The 13,562-nt window shown below is 37.7% G+C and overlaps 3 protein-coding genes across 3 annotated transcripts; 2 read left to right on the plus strand and 1 right to left on the minus strand.

The window, feature by feature from the left end:
• The first annotated feature begins 1,511 nt into the window (after positions 1-1,511).
• LOC121794986 (pentatricopeptide repeat-containing protein At1g52620-like) lies at positions 1,512-5,160 on the plus strand. The gene is made up of 2 exons (XM_042193409.1): positions 1,512-4,445; positions 4,583-5,160. The coding sequence occupies exon 1, from the start codon at positions 1,604-1,606 to the stop codon at positions 4,070-4,072; it is 2,469 nt and encodes an 822-aa protein (XP_042049343.1). The 5' UTR covers positions 1,512-1,603; the 3' UTR covers positions 4,073-4,445; positions 4,583-5,160.
• A 174-nt stretch (positions 5,161-5,334) lies between these two features.
• Positions 5,335-7,449, minus strand: LOC121794988 (uncharacterized protein At2g34160-like). Its single transcript, XM_042193410.1, has 5 exons — positions 7,158-7,449; positions 7,030-7,078; positions 6,084-6,146; positions 5,845-5,909; positions 5,335-5,653 (listed from the first exon to the last, which is right to left on the minus strand). Exons 1-5 carry the CDS (start codon positions 7,269-7,271, stop codon positions 5,564-5,566), a joined length of 381 nt encoding a protein of 126 aa, XP_042049344.1. The 5' UTR covers positions 7,272-7,449; the 3' UTR covers positions 5,335-5,563.
• A 4,446-nt stretch (positions 7,450-11,895) lies between these two features.
• On the plus strand, positions 11,896-12,670 carry LOC121796578. Its single transcript, XM_042195399.1, has 3 exons — positions 11,896-12,053; positions 12,153-12,258; positions 12,365-12,670. The coding sequence occupies exons 1-3, from the start codon at positions 11,896-11,898 to the stop codon at positions 12,668-12,670; spliced, it is 570 nt and encodes a 189-aa protein (XP_042051333.1).
• Positions 12,671-13,562: the final 892 nt, after the last annotated feature.

A 13,562-nucleotide genomic window follows, 5' to 3' on the forward strand; every position in this document is an offset into this window, starting at 1 on the left:
GTTTGCTGCATGTTAGTTAGAAGAATACATAGGAACGTATTATGGTGGATTGCCAGAGTGAGCTTGAGGGAGTTACGAAACAGGGTGGTTAGTTGTTTTGTATATGCATTAAATCTCCAAGATATAGCGACCGCACTAGTCTTACGAGCTAGGTTGTATTAGTGCCTCCGCTTGCTCTGAGCAACTCCCTCCTGCTGAGGTTCCATATTGAATTCTAACCCACACTTGGCAGATTTAGCCTTGACAAATTCTTTTGTAACATGATTGAGCTCTTGTTTGAGTTCTTGTTTAATAAACATCTCTCATTTAGCTTGTTAAAGTTGCTCATTCCTTCATTTGTTTTGTGTTAGTAATTGTGAGGCACAAACATATTTGATAGAGGCACCTGGAATCCCGAATACAATCTTTTCATGTGTAGTTGTGAGGCTGAATGTAAAATGCAATTCTATTTATACATTAACAAGAACTTGTAGAAGAAAGAAAGAATTGCTTTGAAGTTTGTCATTTTTGTAAGCAAGACATTCATGTGATCATGGAGTTTAATTCTAGTTGTTAGTCATGAAGATGAAAGGGACTGCTTTTGCTTGTTCTATAAACAGGAAAAGCCTGCCCAGATGGATATTTGTGAACCACCAATTTGATTTAAGCTTGTTTCCTGTCAGTTGCGTTTGCACGAGACTACTCTGTAAAGATGTACTACTACTACTACTACTGTTTTGTTGATTTCTACTTGATAGTTGTATCTTGATGCTGATTAGAGATGATGTTATGTTCTTGCATAAGTTTACAAAATCTAATACTCCTCCAGTACGAAATTTCAAATTTTCACATTTGTCCATTCTGCGTATAAAATGACGTTTTTTGGTTAAGCTTAAAATATTGTCGCTTCATGAAATGAGTATTCTTTTCCTTTCTTTATCATAATGAATGTAATTTTCCATATAAAAAAAATGTCGTTTCATACATCAATGAAATAATTGTGAAAATAGATATTACTTGGTAATGTAATACTAAGTATTTTGTTTTCAAATGCTGACCAAAATTCGATCAAATTTAACGATTTACAGCTGTCATTTCACAAAATTAAATATTTTAAAGAGCGGAAAAATTGTAATTACCAAGCATAATTTAATCCCTCCCAAAGAAAAGCAAACTTAATGAAGTTAGGAGCGACACTTCAGTCTAAATTTTAGTAAATTCACTAGTGAATATATGAATATTAGAGCATTACGCACGAAAAGAGACACCCGACATGTTCGCACCACGCGTGGGCAGCGTTGGATACACCACCGAGATGGCATACCACACATGCTTTATTATCAATAATTTTTTTATATCCGTAGTTCAGAGATGCTGTATTATAAATAATTTTTTTTATATCCGCAGGGTCAACATAGTTAGTTTCGGAGGGGGCAGAGTTGCAAGAATATTTTTTATTCGTTAATTGTATAAATAATTTTAAATACTTTTTATACAAGTACAACATTATCGGTCAACTGCTGCATGTTCGTATTGTTGGCGACGATGGATTTGTGAGACGAGTATAAAAGTGTGAGCATAATATAGAGAAGTAATTTCAAATTTTAAAAAACATTTCGTCTACATGTCCAAGCCAATTCTAAGACTCATCAAACCCTTAAACCGCCCCAAACAAAGAATCAAGCCAGCCCTCAATACTCCCATCACACCTCAAGTCAAGGATTTGGCCAATGAAGTTTGTGAAATTCTCCGAAGTGAAGAGGAAAAGTGGGAAGAATCCCTTCAAAATCGTTTCTTTGGAGAGGATATTGCTCCATCTGAAGTTGCCCACCTAGTGTTCGACAAAATTCGCAACTGCGAATTGGGTCTCAAATTCTACGGTTTCATCTCCCATAGCAGTTTTCACCTCGATGGGTTCGCTTATTCCTCACTTTTGAAGCTCCTAGCTCGGTCCAGAGTCTTTGCAGAAATCGACAGCGTGTTGTTGGAGTGTTTGCATTGTGAAGAGAAGCGGCCTACTCACGAGGCGTTAGGTTTTGTAATCCGTGCGTATGCGGAATCGGGGTCTGTTTCTAAAGCTCTCGATTTGTATTCTCATCTTCTCAGGAACTACAACACATTGCCCCAGTTACCGGCATGTAATTCTCTGCTGAACGGGCTTGTCGATGAAGGAAAGTTGGACACTGCGTGGCGTGTATATGAAGAGATGGTGAGGAGAGATGAAGCCGGTGAGACTAGTTGTTTGGACAATTACAGTGTTTCTATAATGGTGAAGGGATTGTGTAGAGAAGGAAAGGTTGAGAAAGGTAGAAAGTTGATTGAGAAGAGGTGGGGAAGGAACTGTATTCCAAATATTGTGTTCTATAATATTCTCATTGATGGATATTGCAAGAGAGGTAGTCTCAAGAGGGCTCATGAGCTTTTCGAAGTGTTGAAAGTGAAGGGTTTCTTTCCGAACCATGAGACTTATGGGGCAATGATTGATGGATTTTGTAAAAGAGGGGAATTTGAGAAGGTTGATGAAATGTTAAAGGAAATGGAGTCGAGTGGTATTGAGGTGAATACCGTAATCTATAACAATGTTGTTGATGGTAGATGTAAATACAGCTTTGTCAGGGAAGCTTTTGAGACCACAAGAAAGATGATGGAAGTAGGGTGCTGGTTGGACATTGTGACGTATAATTCTTTGATTTCTAGTGCTTGTAAAGATGGGAATGTGCAGGAGGCAGAAAAGCTTTTGGAGGAGGTAATCAATTGTGGATTGGTTCCAAATAAGCTAAGCTTTACCCCTCTTATACATGCCTACTGCAGGGAGCGAAATTTTGAGAGAGCGTCATGTCTTCTTGTTGAGATGACACGAAGTGGACATAAGCCTGACTTGATAACCTATGGAGGTCTTGTTCATGGGTTAGTTGTTGCTGGAGAAGTTGAGGCTGCTTTGACCATCCGAAACAACATGGTGGAAAGGGGAGTTTCTCCCGATGCATGCATTTACAATGTGTTAATTAGCGGACTTTGCAAACAGAGTAGGTTTGCTGATGCGCAGCAGCTTCTCCAAGAGATGCTTGGGTTTAATGTGTCTCCTGATTCATATGTTTATGCCACTTTAGTTGATGGATATGTAAGAAGTGGCAACTTTGATGATGCCGAAAAACTTTTTGACCTCATAACAAAAACAGGTGTGGATCCTGGACTTGTAGGGTATAATGCTATGATTAAGGGCTACTGTAAGCTTGGGAAGATAAAAAATGCTATTCTTTGCATTAATAAGATGACTAGAAGAAACATCACTCCAGATGAATTTACATATTCTACAATCATTGATGGGTTAGTAAAGCAGAATGATTTGCTTGGTGCATTGGCCGTGTTTGGCCTCGTCATCAAACAGAAGTACATAGCAAATGCTGTGATGTATACCTCAATCATCAGTGGCTTTTGTCGTTGTAGAAATGTTTCTGGTGCAGAAAGAATTCTCAGAGGAATGCAATCAAATGGTGTGCCTCCCAATGTGGTGACTTATTCTGTAGTGATAGGTAGCTGTTGCAAAGAGGGAAAACTTGCACAAGCCTCTTCCTTTTTCGAAGAAATGATGATGAGCAAGTGTAATCCCAATGAAGTTACATTTCATTATTTGGTCAACGGGCTATCAAACAATGCTTCTTCTGTTATTCAGGGGACACAAGATGGTGGTTCTGGGCAGCATAAGCATATGCTTCTTGATATCTTTGGGACGATGGTATCTGATGGTTGGCATCCCATATCTGCTGCGTACAGCTCAATTGTTGCTTGCCTTTGTTTGAACAGGATGCTTGGAACTGCATTACAGCTGACTGATAAGATGTTGAATAAAGGCTTCCATCTAGACTCAGTGAGTTTGGCTGCTCTATTACATGGTGCTTGTTTAGTAGGAAAATCCAAAGAATGGAAGAGCATGATTACTTCCAAACCAATTGATGCAAAGCTTGATGTTGCTTTGAAGTATTTGGCCATATTTGGGTGCTACTCGAGCCATCATCTGACTAAAGAGACCTCAGTGATTTTGCATTCCTTGCTACAGGATTCAACTCTGACGAATGTGCTGGAAGGTTCTTGATATCTTGATAACCAATAGGAAACACTTCTTAGTCCGAACATGTGATATCTCTTCTGAGAGTGCATAGTTGTTAGGGAATTTGAGGTGGAGCTCTTGTGAGAAACTTTACATTCCAAGCTACTTATTTTGTGATTTTGTTCTGTTCGGATCACCTGATTCTCATATTGGAATGAATGTATGTGTCTCCTCATTTGGTAGCTCATGTGGTTTATCTCAGAAGCAACTGAGGCACCAACTACCATGGAATAAGCACCAGCAGCATATGAACTGGCTGATAGTAAGGTGGACAACCTGTTGTCCTGTTCGTTAAAGGAACAATTCTCTGTCCTTATGTAACATGTCATGGTAGGGCAAGGGAAACATAGACTGCATCGTAAGCATTCTTATCCTAGTTCATTCTTGATTCTCCTGCAGTTTATTGATAGCATACTTGGCTTCTACAATAAGCTGCCTGTTGGCTTATTGCTGTTCATGGAGGAATCTAACTGGTGTTTGGTAATAAAATTGCAGAATGGATCCACTTGCAGCGAATAGGCTGTTTCTCTCACCATACTTCCCTCAACAGACAAGATATATCCAACGAGTGAGAAACTTCTGTGTCCATATTTCTTGCTGAACCAAGCCAAGCCGAGCTCACCCAATACAAGCCTTATTCACCAGGAGAGGTTCAGTGTGGCGTCTTCTTCAAATTATTACGCTAAGTCCACTCTGAGAATAACAATGAGTTGAGGTTGCTTCTGTGGCTAGGTATTTTCTTCATAGATAGGCAGTGTGGGGAGGGTGACGCTGTGGTTATCAAATGAATAGACCATGAGGTGTTACTCTTAAGAATGGTGTTGGCCGTGTGGGCTTGGGAAATGTGGATCTTCTCAGCATGGTATAAACCATTGGAGGCTGATGTCAAAGATTTTAGTACATTGTGACAGATCTAGATGGTAACATAGCAGATTTTTAAGCTTCAAGTGCAATTTTGAGTTGTTCTTAGTCATATTTTTCTATTAAGTATAGAACACCTTTAAGATTTTATTCATTTTTATATACTAGGACTAGGATCTTGGAATTTCAACAGATTTCTCAGCTCTCGGTTATTATAATTGTACTACTATACCTCTTTCTACACTTATCAAAAAAATGTGTGTATTGATGGAATAAAACATTGATATAGATATGCAAGGAAATGAGAAGTTTATTCAATGTCTCGAAGGAAATTGTGTTTTTTGGAGTAAAAAGAGTGCCTTCAATATCTCACAGGAAATAATAAATGACGTAAAACAGCATAATCCCACTGCATATAATAGTATTAATGTGTTAAACATCATTTAACTAATAGCTACTCCTAGAAAAAGCCTTAACCATAACACATCCAATAAACAACTTGTTACAAAACTTAAACGCATATACCCACTATAAATGTAGCCATTTTACATGACTCAAACTCATTCAACATCATAACAGTAGGCATAATAAGAGATGAGGTGACGGCTATCAGGCTTATTCCTCATCATTTCCATTCTCCCTAGCCTCTTGGGCTGCAGCCATTAACTCATCGAAATTTGCTGTTTTCCCAAGTACTACTTCAATCTGTATGAAAAAAGGGAGAGAAAAAGGAAAAGGAAAAAAAGCACCAGATGTAAGATGTGAACTAATAAGTACCTAAGCATCGACTCATGCTGTTCTCATCAAAGACGGGTAGAAACACGCCTAGGATACAAACATCAATACTAATCCTTATGCACTGATCCGGTCTGAACTCTGAACAGGAATAGACTTACCTTGGCTTTTTGGACGGGCCTTCCACGAAAATCATCCTTTATCTCCACAGTGGATGTCATGATTTCTACATGTTTAAAAGTAGAAACGGTTAGTTCAATCTCTGTAAAGAATTGAAGATACCAGCAATCAAATTGAAGATTTTGATTTAAACCTTTCCAATTCAGTATGGCATTCAGAAGTCGCCTGTGTTCGTTAAAAAACAATAATGAAGAAAATGGAACTGTAAAGAATAACTCACTCTTCTCAACAGCAAATCCATTGTTCTTCAGAATTTCAGCAACTGAGACAACTGTTGAGATTGCTATAATAACATAACAACAAATCACAAAATCAGTACAGAACCAGGAAAATGAGAACAAATAAAAATCATAGAGGATGGGATGCACTCAGCAAATCCAAAACAAAGGAGAGGTTTAGAATGCACGATTCTAAAAAATCATCCACATCGAAGCTGAAAATAAATGTTGCTTCTCCTTGTCAGTTGTCACATAATGGTTTCAGTAATGTATTCATATCCTTTTCGAATGAGTTGTAATTCACAACACAGAAAAAAATCCACATCAACTAGCAAAAATATTAAGATTAGGGATGCCAACAAATTGCAATTAGAACTTTAACTTTTCACATAACTAACTGGTCCTCGGAGAACCACACCACAATCTTAGAAACTCTCGCAGCGGTGTAATTTAAGGCAGTTCAACGCAGTTTTACCAAATGAGCAACCGGAAATTGTCACTGACCAAGTGGCTGATGAGCTACTCCTACAAATCCACACATTCTAAACAGTAGTACTTTTTTCACAAACAGCCAGCACCTCCTTATTATCCCTTGCATAAAGTGCAGAGCAACGTAACCAAACAATCAAGTTATCAAACATAGAACCTTAACACCAATTCCCTCCTTATAAACATAAAACTGAAAACAACAAAAGGACTACAACGAACTGAATTGCTTAGAAAACCGTCCAAATCATCCCATTACAAATTTACTTGTCGAGGACTCATGATGCTTTTACATAAATTGAAAACGCATCATAACAGAGCATAACCCCAAAAATCATTTTCATTCTCATTAGTCGCAATCATCATATCCATACAAAATGATAAAATGAGAAGTAACTCGAAAACCAGGTAAAAGAAACAAAGAAAACCACACATAGTGTACCACCAAGGATTGGAAATTACCCATGCCAAGTCCTGAAAGCTCCACCTCACTGTGTTGCTGCATATACCTCTAGATAACAAAATACATGAAATTAATAAAATCCAATTCACAGCAGAATTCGAAACCGCGGGCGCCGATAACTCTATACCTTTGCGAGATTAACGTAAAAGAAAAGCGGCTTCTTTGTATTGGAGACTTGAATTCGGTTCTTCTTCTGGTTTTCAGTAATGTTAATCTTGTTCACTCCTGTTATCTCTTCCATTTTTGCTATGATATTATCTTCTGAGGTAGGGATTTAGGTTTCCTCGTGGTCGATTTTCTGCTGGCAAGGGTTTTAGAGAAGCTAGGGTTTTATTTTGTGATTTGGGAATCGCACCAAATTATAGCCATACCCTAGGCGTGAGCTTGTTTTGTGAGGGTGAGCAAAAATATCTGAAAATTCAAATTTTCGATCGGAACTATATTAGAAAATTTAAAATTTGGTTCAGATTTTTTAGATTTTTCGTTCGGATATTTTAAAATCCAAATAATTCAAAATCTGAAATATATTTACATATATTATAGCTTATAGCTTGAAAACTAGTAAATATAAAACTTTTGTTGCACAATTCTAATAGTATTCGGTAGTATTTGAAAATTTCGGATTTGTGGTATCAGAATTTCGGATTTGTGTATATTACTCTCTCCCTCCATACTAGTAGAGTCATTTTTCCATTTTAATATGTTCAATAGCAGTTGAGTCATTTCTCTTTTTATTAAAATTAATGTATTTCTTCTTTCTTACTTTCTTCTCTATACTTTTTCCTGTCTCATACTTTATTTTTTTATTTAGTACATTACACACTTTTTTCATCTCCCATGTTTTATTATCTTTTTATGTAGTACGTTACACACATTTTTCTTAATCTCTGTGTCTGCAAGAAATGCCTCAATTACTATGTAACAGAGAGAGTATTATATAATTTCAAAATTTTGGATTAGATTTCGGATTTTTGAACAATTCAGATCGAATCAGATTCATTTTTCATAAAGTTTTTTGATTTTTTCGAATCGGATTGAATTGAGCGAAAATCTTAGTCTAGAGTCTCGATTGCTTATGATTAAATTGTCCCGAGACTATTCCGGATTGATAAAATCCATATTACTAAAAATTAATATTATCATTGGCTAAGACCAAGAAGATTAATCCAATGTGACAATATCTCGAAATCAAATATCATGTCTGATCAATCCGTTCGAAATCTCAAACCGTTTCTCGACATCTTTTCATGAATGGTTCAGTATCAACAAGAGCTATTTACAAATTGAAAGTTTTCAACATTTTGATCACCTTTAAAACTTTTAATATATCGAACTTTTAAATCGCGTGTAAAAAAGAAACGCATCCACTACTATGAAACGAAAGAAGTAGTATTTAATTTTTAAAACTTTAAAGGTTCAAATTTATTCAATTCTAGTAAATTATTATTTTTTTTAAAAAAAATTTATTTTATGCAAGATTTAAGTTAAACTGTTTTGATATTATAATTTTACCTAGAACGATTATGAACTTAGAGCATCTCCAATAGAGATAGGACAGCCATAGCCTAGCCACAAACTCCATCTGCCACATCATCAGCACTAAAAACTCCTCTTGCCACATCATCAGGACAAACAACTGGACAAGCAATAGGTCAGCCATAGCCTAGCCACAATAAACAAAATTATAAAAAACAAATAATTAACAATCACACAAAATACGGAATTAAATTTACGACACAGATACGGGAAAATTCAATAATAATATTAAATTTTAAAAAGTACATTAATTAAAAAAATTACATTAATTAAAAAAAACTCCTCCTCCACACACGAACCCCCCCTCCTCCGCCTCACTCCTCGCCGTCGTCGATGCCGCCGCCTCCGTTGTCGCCGCTATCCGGGACCCCAAAATATGTGGCATCTGAGCCCGCGTCTAAGCCCCCCAACTGTGCCGCGACGGCATTCAAATCAGCCCACATACTCACGAGCATTGAGTGAAGAAAACTCTTCTCCTCGGGGTCAGTTGCCGCCTTCCAGTCAGCTAAGATCTTGTACATCTGAGCCCGCGTTTGTTGACGCGCGAAGAAGGTGAGCTCGGCTGCCGACCTGCCAACATGGGGGATGCCGACTGGACCTCCTAGGACCCCTGGCGAGCCCGTTGCTCCCGCCTTTGACCAACCGGGCGAGTGCGGCGAGTAAACGCCGGAGGGAACGGGAACTCCCGAACATCCTCGGGGAGGTCGTGGGAACCGCCACTGCTGTAATCACCGGTATAGTTCAGTCGCTGCTTCTTCGGCTAGCCAGCATCGACACCTGCCCGAAACTTATCGGAGTCCATCACCACCTCATAGCAGTTCCAGTAGGTGAACTCCTTATAAAGCCCGGGCACGGGGAAGGTTTTCTTTGCTATCCTCCTGCAGTCCTCGTCAGTTTGGCCACTGGTCTGCATGCGGAGGGCGTTGGTGTACAAGCCCTAAAATCGGGAGACCGTATCCCTGATTCGGTCCCACCCCTTCCGGCACTCCTCCCCGCTGCGTGGCCTCTCCTCCGGGCAAAATGCCTTGTAGGCTGCTACTATTTTAGCCCACAAGTTGACGATCCTCTCATTGTTCGAGGCGAGGGGATCATCGCAAACACTCACCCATACCTTGGACAACGCGACATTCTCCGCATCCGTCCACCTCCTCCGTGCCGGGCTCTCGTCATCAGCCGGCTGCGACGACTCACCGACCACCCTCTTGCCCTTGCCCTTGCCCTTCTTCTTCTTTGACGCGCCCCGACCCCGCCCTACTCCCTCTTTTGAACGGGAGTGTCCGCATCCCCGAGATCTATCCCCAACTCCTCTAAGGAGAAAGTATCACACCCAGTGAACTGCGTCTCCGATGGGGTCAATGTGTGCGAAGAAGCAGTCAAAAAATCAAAACTGGGGCGATAGACGTTGTCCCCCCCGACGTCTCCTGCATCCCCGGCTGCCACCCCAGCATCATCTGCATCCCCTGCCATCCCGGCATACTACCCTCGGATGTCATCCCGGGCATCATCTGCTGCCAAGGGTACATGTTGTAGTACCCGACCATCAGACCCCATCCACTTCCCATGGGTACCGTGGGAGTTTGAGACCCGCTCGTCACTGGAATAGACTCGTTGTTGTGCTCTATTTCGCGTTGTTGCTCTTGTACAGAAATTAAGATAGAGAGAAAACTCGTTAAAACAAGTGGTGCGAATGAAAATGACGTGCAAATTGCGTATATATAGTGTTTTGAAAATTAAATAAAAAAATAAAAATCGGCTGACCAATCGCTCGCCGATCGGCAGCCTGCAATGGCTGCCAGCCGATCGGCGAGCGCCCGGGAATCGGCGTGCGCTCGCCGTTTTTCTTGCCGATTTGGCGCTCGCCTGCTGCAATGGTCCGTTTTTCTAGCCGGTCCGCTCGCCGCCATTGTGGATGCTCTTAACGGCAAAAGGATGCATGCTGGATTGAGAAGTTAGTAGGTCCAACTTTGTAATTCAAATCAAGGAGATTTCGAACGTTGCCTCAATTTCAGTGATTATTGATCAGATCGATGCAGACACCGCAAGAAAATAAAATGACTTTTTTTAACTATTAGGTATAGTTATTTCTGTCAATAATAGTATAAGTACTAATTTAAAGTACTAATTTATAGTACTACTAATATATTTTCTAATTATGTCTGTCAATAATAGTATAAGTTCTAATTAAGAGTAATATAAATATAATAGGGTATAATTATTTTTATCAATGATAATTTCCCTTGTGAAATGGTAACTATGACAAACTAAATTGACTATCGAAACGCATAAAGTGAAGATATTCTATTTCCACGTCCAAGTCTTTTTCGTTAGTTTCTTAATTATGTTGGTTTAGCAAAGTTTGTTGTTGGTGAATTTATATTCAAAATAAAATTTTGATTTAATTAGCTCAGCATATATTTATTACAGAATGCATGTATACTAGAAATGGAAAAGTTTATTCATTTCAATTAAAGGATTGTTTCTTCACCACAGAAGTTTATTGGTATAGGACAAAAACTTTTCACAATAATGGAAACGTTAAATTCCTTAACTAACAAACAAGGATTCAGTTAGTTGATCTAAGTTTAAACATTAAACCTCGATAGATAATTAATTTAAAAACAAGAATTAATAGTGGTGTTGAATGATTTATAGTACTCAAGTACAATACTAATTTTGATTGTGTAATGCAATAAATGCGTATTTTATAGACTAAATAAATTCTATCTTATGGTATATATATTAATATTTTGGAGTGATATTTTATGTGGTACAGTATGTCATACTATTAATCAAATATATTAATTTATTTTAATTTCGCATACTATATGTTTGTGTCCATAACGTGTAAGATACGAACCGTACACGTCTTTAGATCAAGTAAGACATAAATGAAGTGGGAAAGGGTGTAAGATATGTAGAGTTCAAACATTTACTTGAATTAGAAATGAAGATGGGAATTTTGCTACAATAAGTGTGACATTAAAAAAACTAAGGAGATTAGACAAATAAAATATGGAAAGCTTCAATTTCTCGATCCTTCTTTTCACAAACACGTAACATCTCCGGTATTTCCATTATTATAAATTACTAATACTATTGTCTAGTCTATATTTTTCGTAGGTACTACAACTCAATTACAAACCACAGATAAAATATACTTAGAAGAACGTATGCTAAATTACTTAAAAATGCGAACATTAATGGAATTCTATATAAAGAGGATTAAACCATTCGAAAAACTCAACATTATCTCCACTGCAAATCACTTATCTAACTCCTTCAATTCTCCTTCTCTTCTCTTCTCTCACTCTTTCTTGTTTCCAGCAAAGATGCAGCTGGAGAGCAAGAGGAACGTGTTGCAGCTGTCGTCGTTGAACCACATTTCTCTAGTCTGCAAATCAGTGGATCAAACCATTGAATTCTACATAAATGTTCTTGGATTTGTGCCTGTCAAGAGGCCTGCTGCTTTGCAATTTCCAGGGGCATGGTAAAAATCACACACACATATTTTCTCATGCAAATATATATGTATGAATGTATGTATGTGTAATTGTGTGATTGAATTCTTGATTCACTGTATGAGCAGGCTGGTTGGCCATGGGATAGGGATACATCTACTTCAAACAGAGAATCCAGAAAATTTTCCAAACAAAACTGTGATTAATACCAAAGATAACCACATTTCCTTTCAGGTAAATTTGGCTATGTTCAAATACCACATAACAAAAAAACAAAACATATAAAAAATTAGAAAAAGGAAAATGTGTTACAAATCTCAACTTGCATGTGTGATGGCAGTGTGAGAACATGGGCATGGTGGAGAAGAAACTGGGAGAAATGGGGATTGATTGGGTGCGGCAGAGAGTAGAAGAAGGCGGGATCGACATGGATCAGGTGTTCTTCCACGATCCGGATGGATTCATGATTGAGATTTGCAACTGCGATAGCATACCGATTATACCATTGGATGGCAAGATTCATATGCCTTGTGCATTGAACAAGACGAGGGTGCAGCACCAGCAGATCCGCGCCCTAGCGCCTAGGCCAAGGGTCGGGGCCAAAATTTTGAGCGAGGGGGGCGATATTATTATTACTAATAATTAACTATAAGCGAACTATATACTTATACAGTGCAAAATTATTTCATGTTATACAAAAAAACTATTTTATTGATCGAATAATAAGTGGTATATAATGAAAAATTATCAAGATAAAAGTTGTAACAATGATCTATATGGGATGAGAGCAATAACCGAAAAAGATTTTGATTTTTTTTAATTTTCAATTTTTGTTATCCATTTTTGGAGCCATTGACGAGCATACAGAATTTTGAAGTAATCCGAATTTTGAAAACAAAAGTAATTTTTCCTATAAATACTTTTTTAAGATACGTGCATAAAAATATATCTATAATTAATAAGATGAATTAGTTTTGAAGAATTTGAATTTAGAGAATAAAAAGAAGAAATCTATATGGAGTTAATTAGTTACTAAAATTATAAACACACATTTTCATAAAATTGCTCATATATGTATATAAAGTCTATATAAATACTGTGCTATGTTTAATTAATTTTATTGGGCTACCCTGTCCTATCGCTCTCGCTCAATCCTCAGTCAAGCTCTTGGAACGACATTTAATGCGTGAAGTACAATACAGATCTGTATTACATGGCCTGTACTTCATCAGAAATAATTATCCAGTTATAATTTATTTAATTATTAAATATACATCCATAGATTTTATATTTACGTTCTATAATTAGTTGTATTGGTGTATATCACCCAATAAAATAACTAAAAAAATAGGTTCCCCCCTAGGTTGGCAATTAAAGTATTTTTCGTGTTCCCTGATTATAACACATCATAGGCTCATTTAAATAACGATCTCAAAACATTTAGATAATAAGACCACTCTAAACATTAAGAAAAGGGAAATATGAATTATTTCAATATTGATAAACAAACTTAGATCGATCAACAATGTTTCCTGTTA

The sequence above is a fragment of the Salvia splendens genome, chromosome 3 (assembly GCF_004379255.2).
Source record: "Salvia splendens isolate huo1 chromosome 3, SspV2, whole genome shotgun sequence".
Classification (NCBI taxonomy): domain Eukaryota; kingdom Viridiplantae; phylum Streptophyta; class Magnoliopsida; order Lamiales; family Lamiaceae; genus Salvia; species Salvia splendens.

Excerpts from the sequence above, each read along its gene's own strand:
- LOC121794988 (XM_042193410.1), bottom strand. The coding sequence starts at position 7,271 with ATGGAAGAGATAACAGGAGTGAACAAGATTAACATTACTGAAAACCAG. Across the intron at positions 7,079-7,157 it reads TTTACGTTAATCTCGCAAAG|AGGTATATGCAGCAACACAG; the intron begins GTATAGAGTTAT and ends TTTGTTATCTAG. Across the intron at positions 5,654-5,844 it reads GGCCCGTCCAAAAAGCCAAG|ATTGAAGTAGTACTTGGGAA; the intron begins GTAAGTCTATTC and ends TTTTTCATACAG.
- LOC121794986 (XM_042193409.1), top strand. The coding sequence starts at position 1,604 with ATGTCCAAGCCAATTCTAAGACTCATCAAACCCTTAAACCGCCCCAAA.
- LOC121796578 (XM_042195399.1), top strand. The coding sequence starts at position 11,896 with ATGCAGCTGGAGAGCAAGAGGAACGTGTTGCAGCTGTCGTCGTTGAAC. Across the intron at positions 12,054-12,152 it reads TTGCAATTTCCAGGGGCATG|GCTGGTTGGCCATGGGATAG; the intron begins GTAAAAATCACA and ends CTGTATGAGCAG. Across the intron at positions 12,259-12,364 it reads ATAACCACATTTCCTTTCAG|TGTGAGAACATGGGCATGGT; the intron begins GTAAATTTGGCT and ends GTGTGATGGCAG.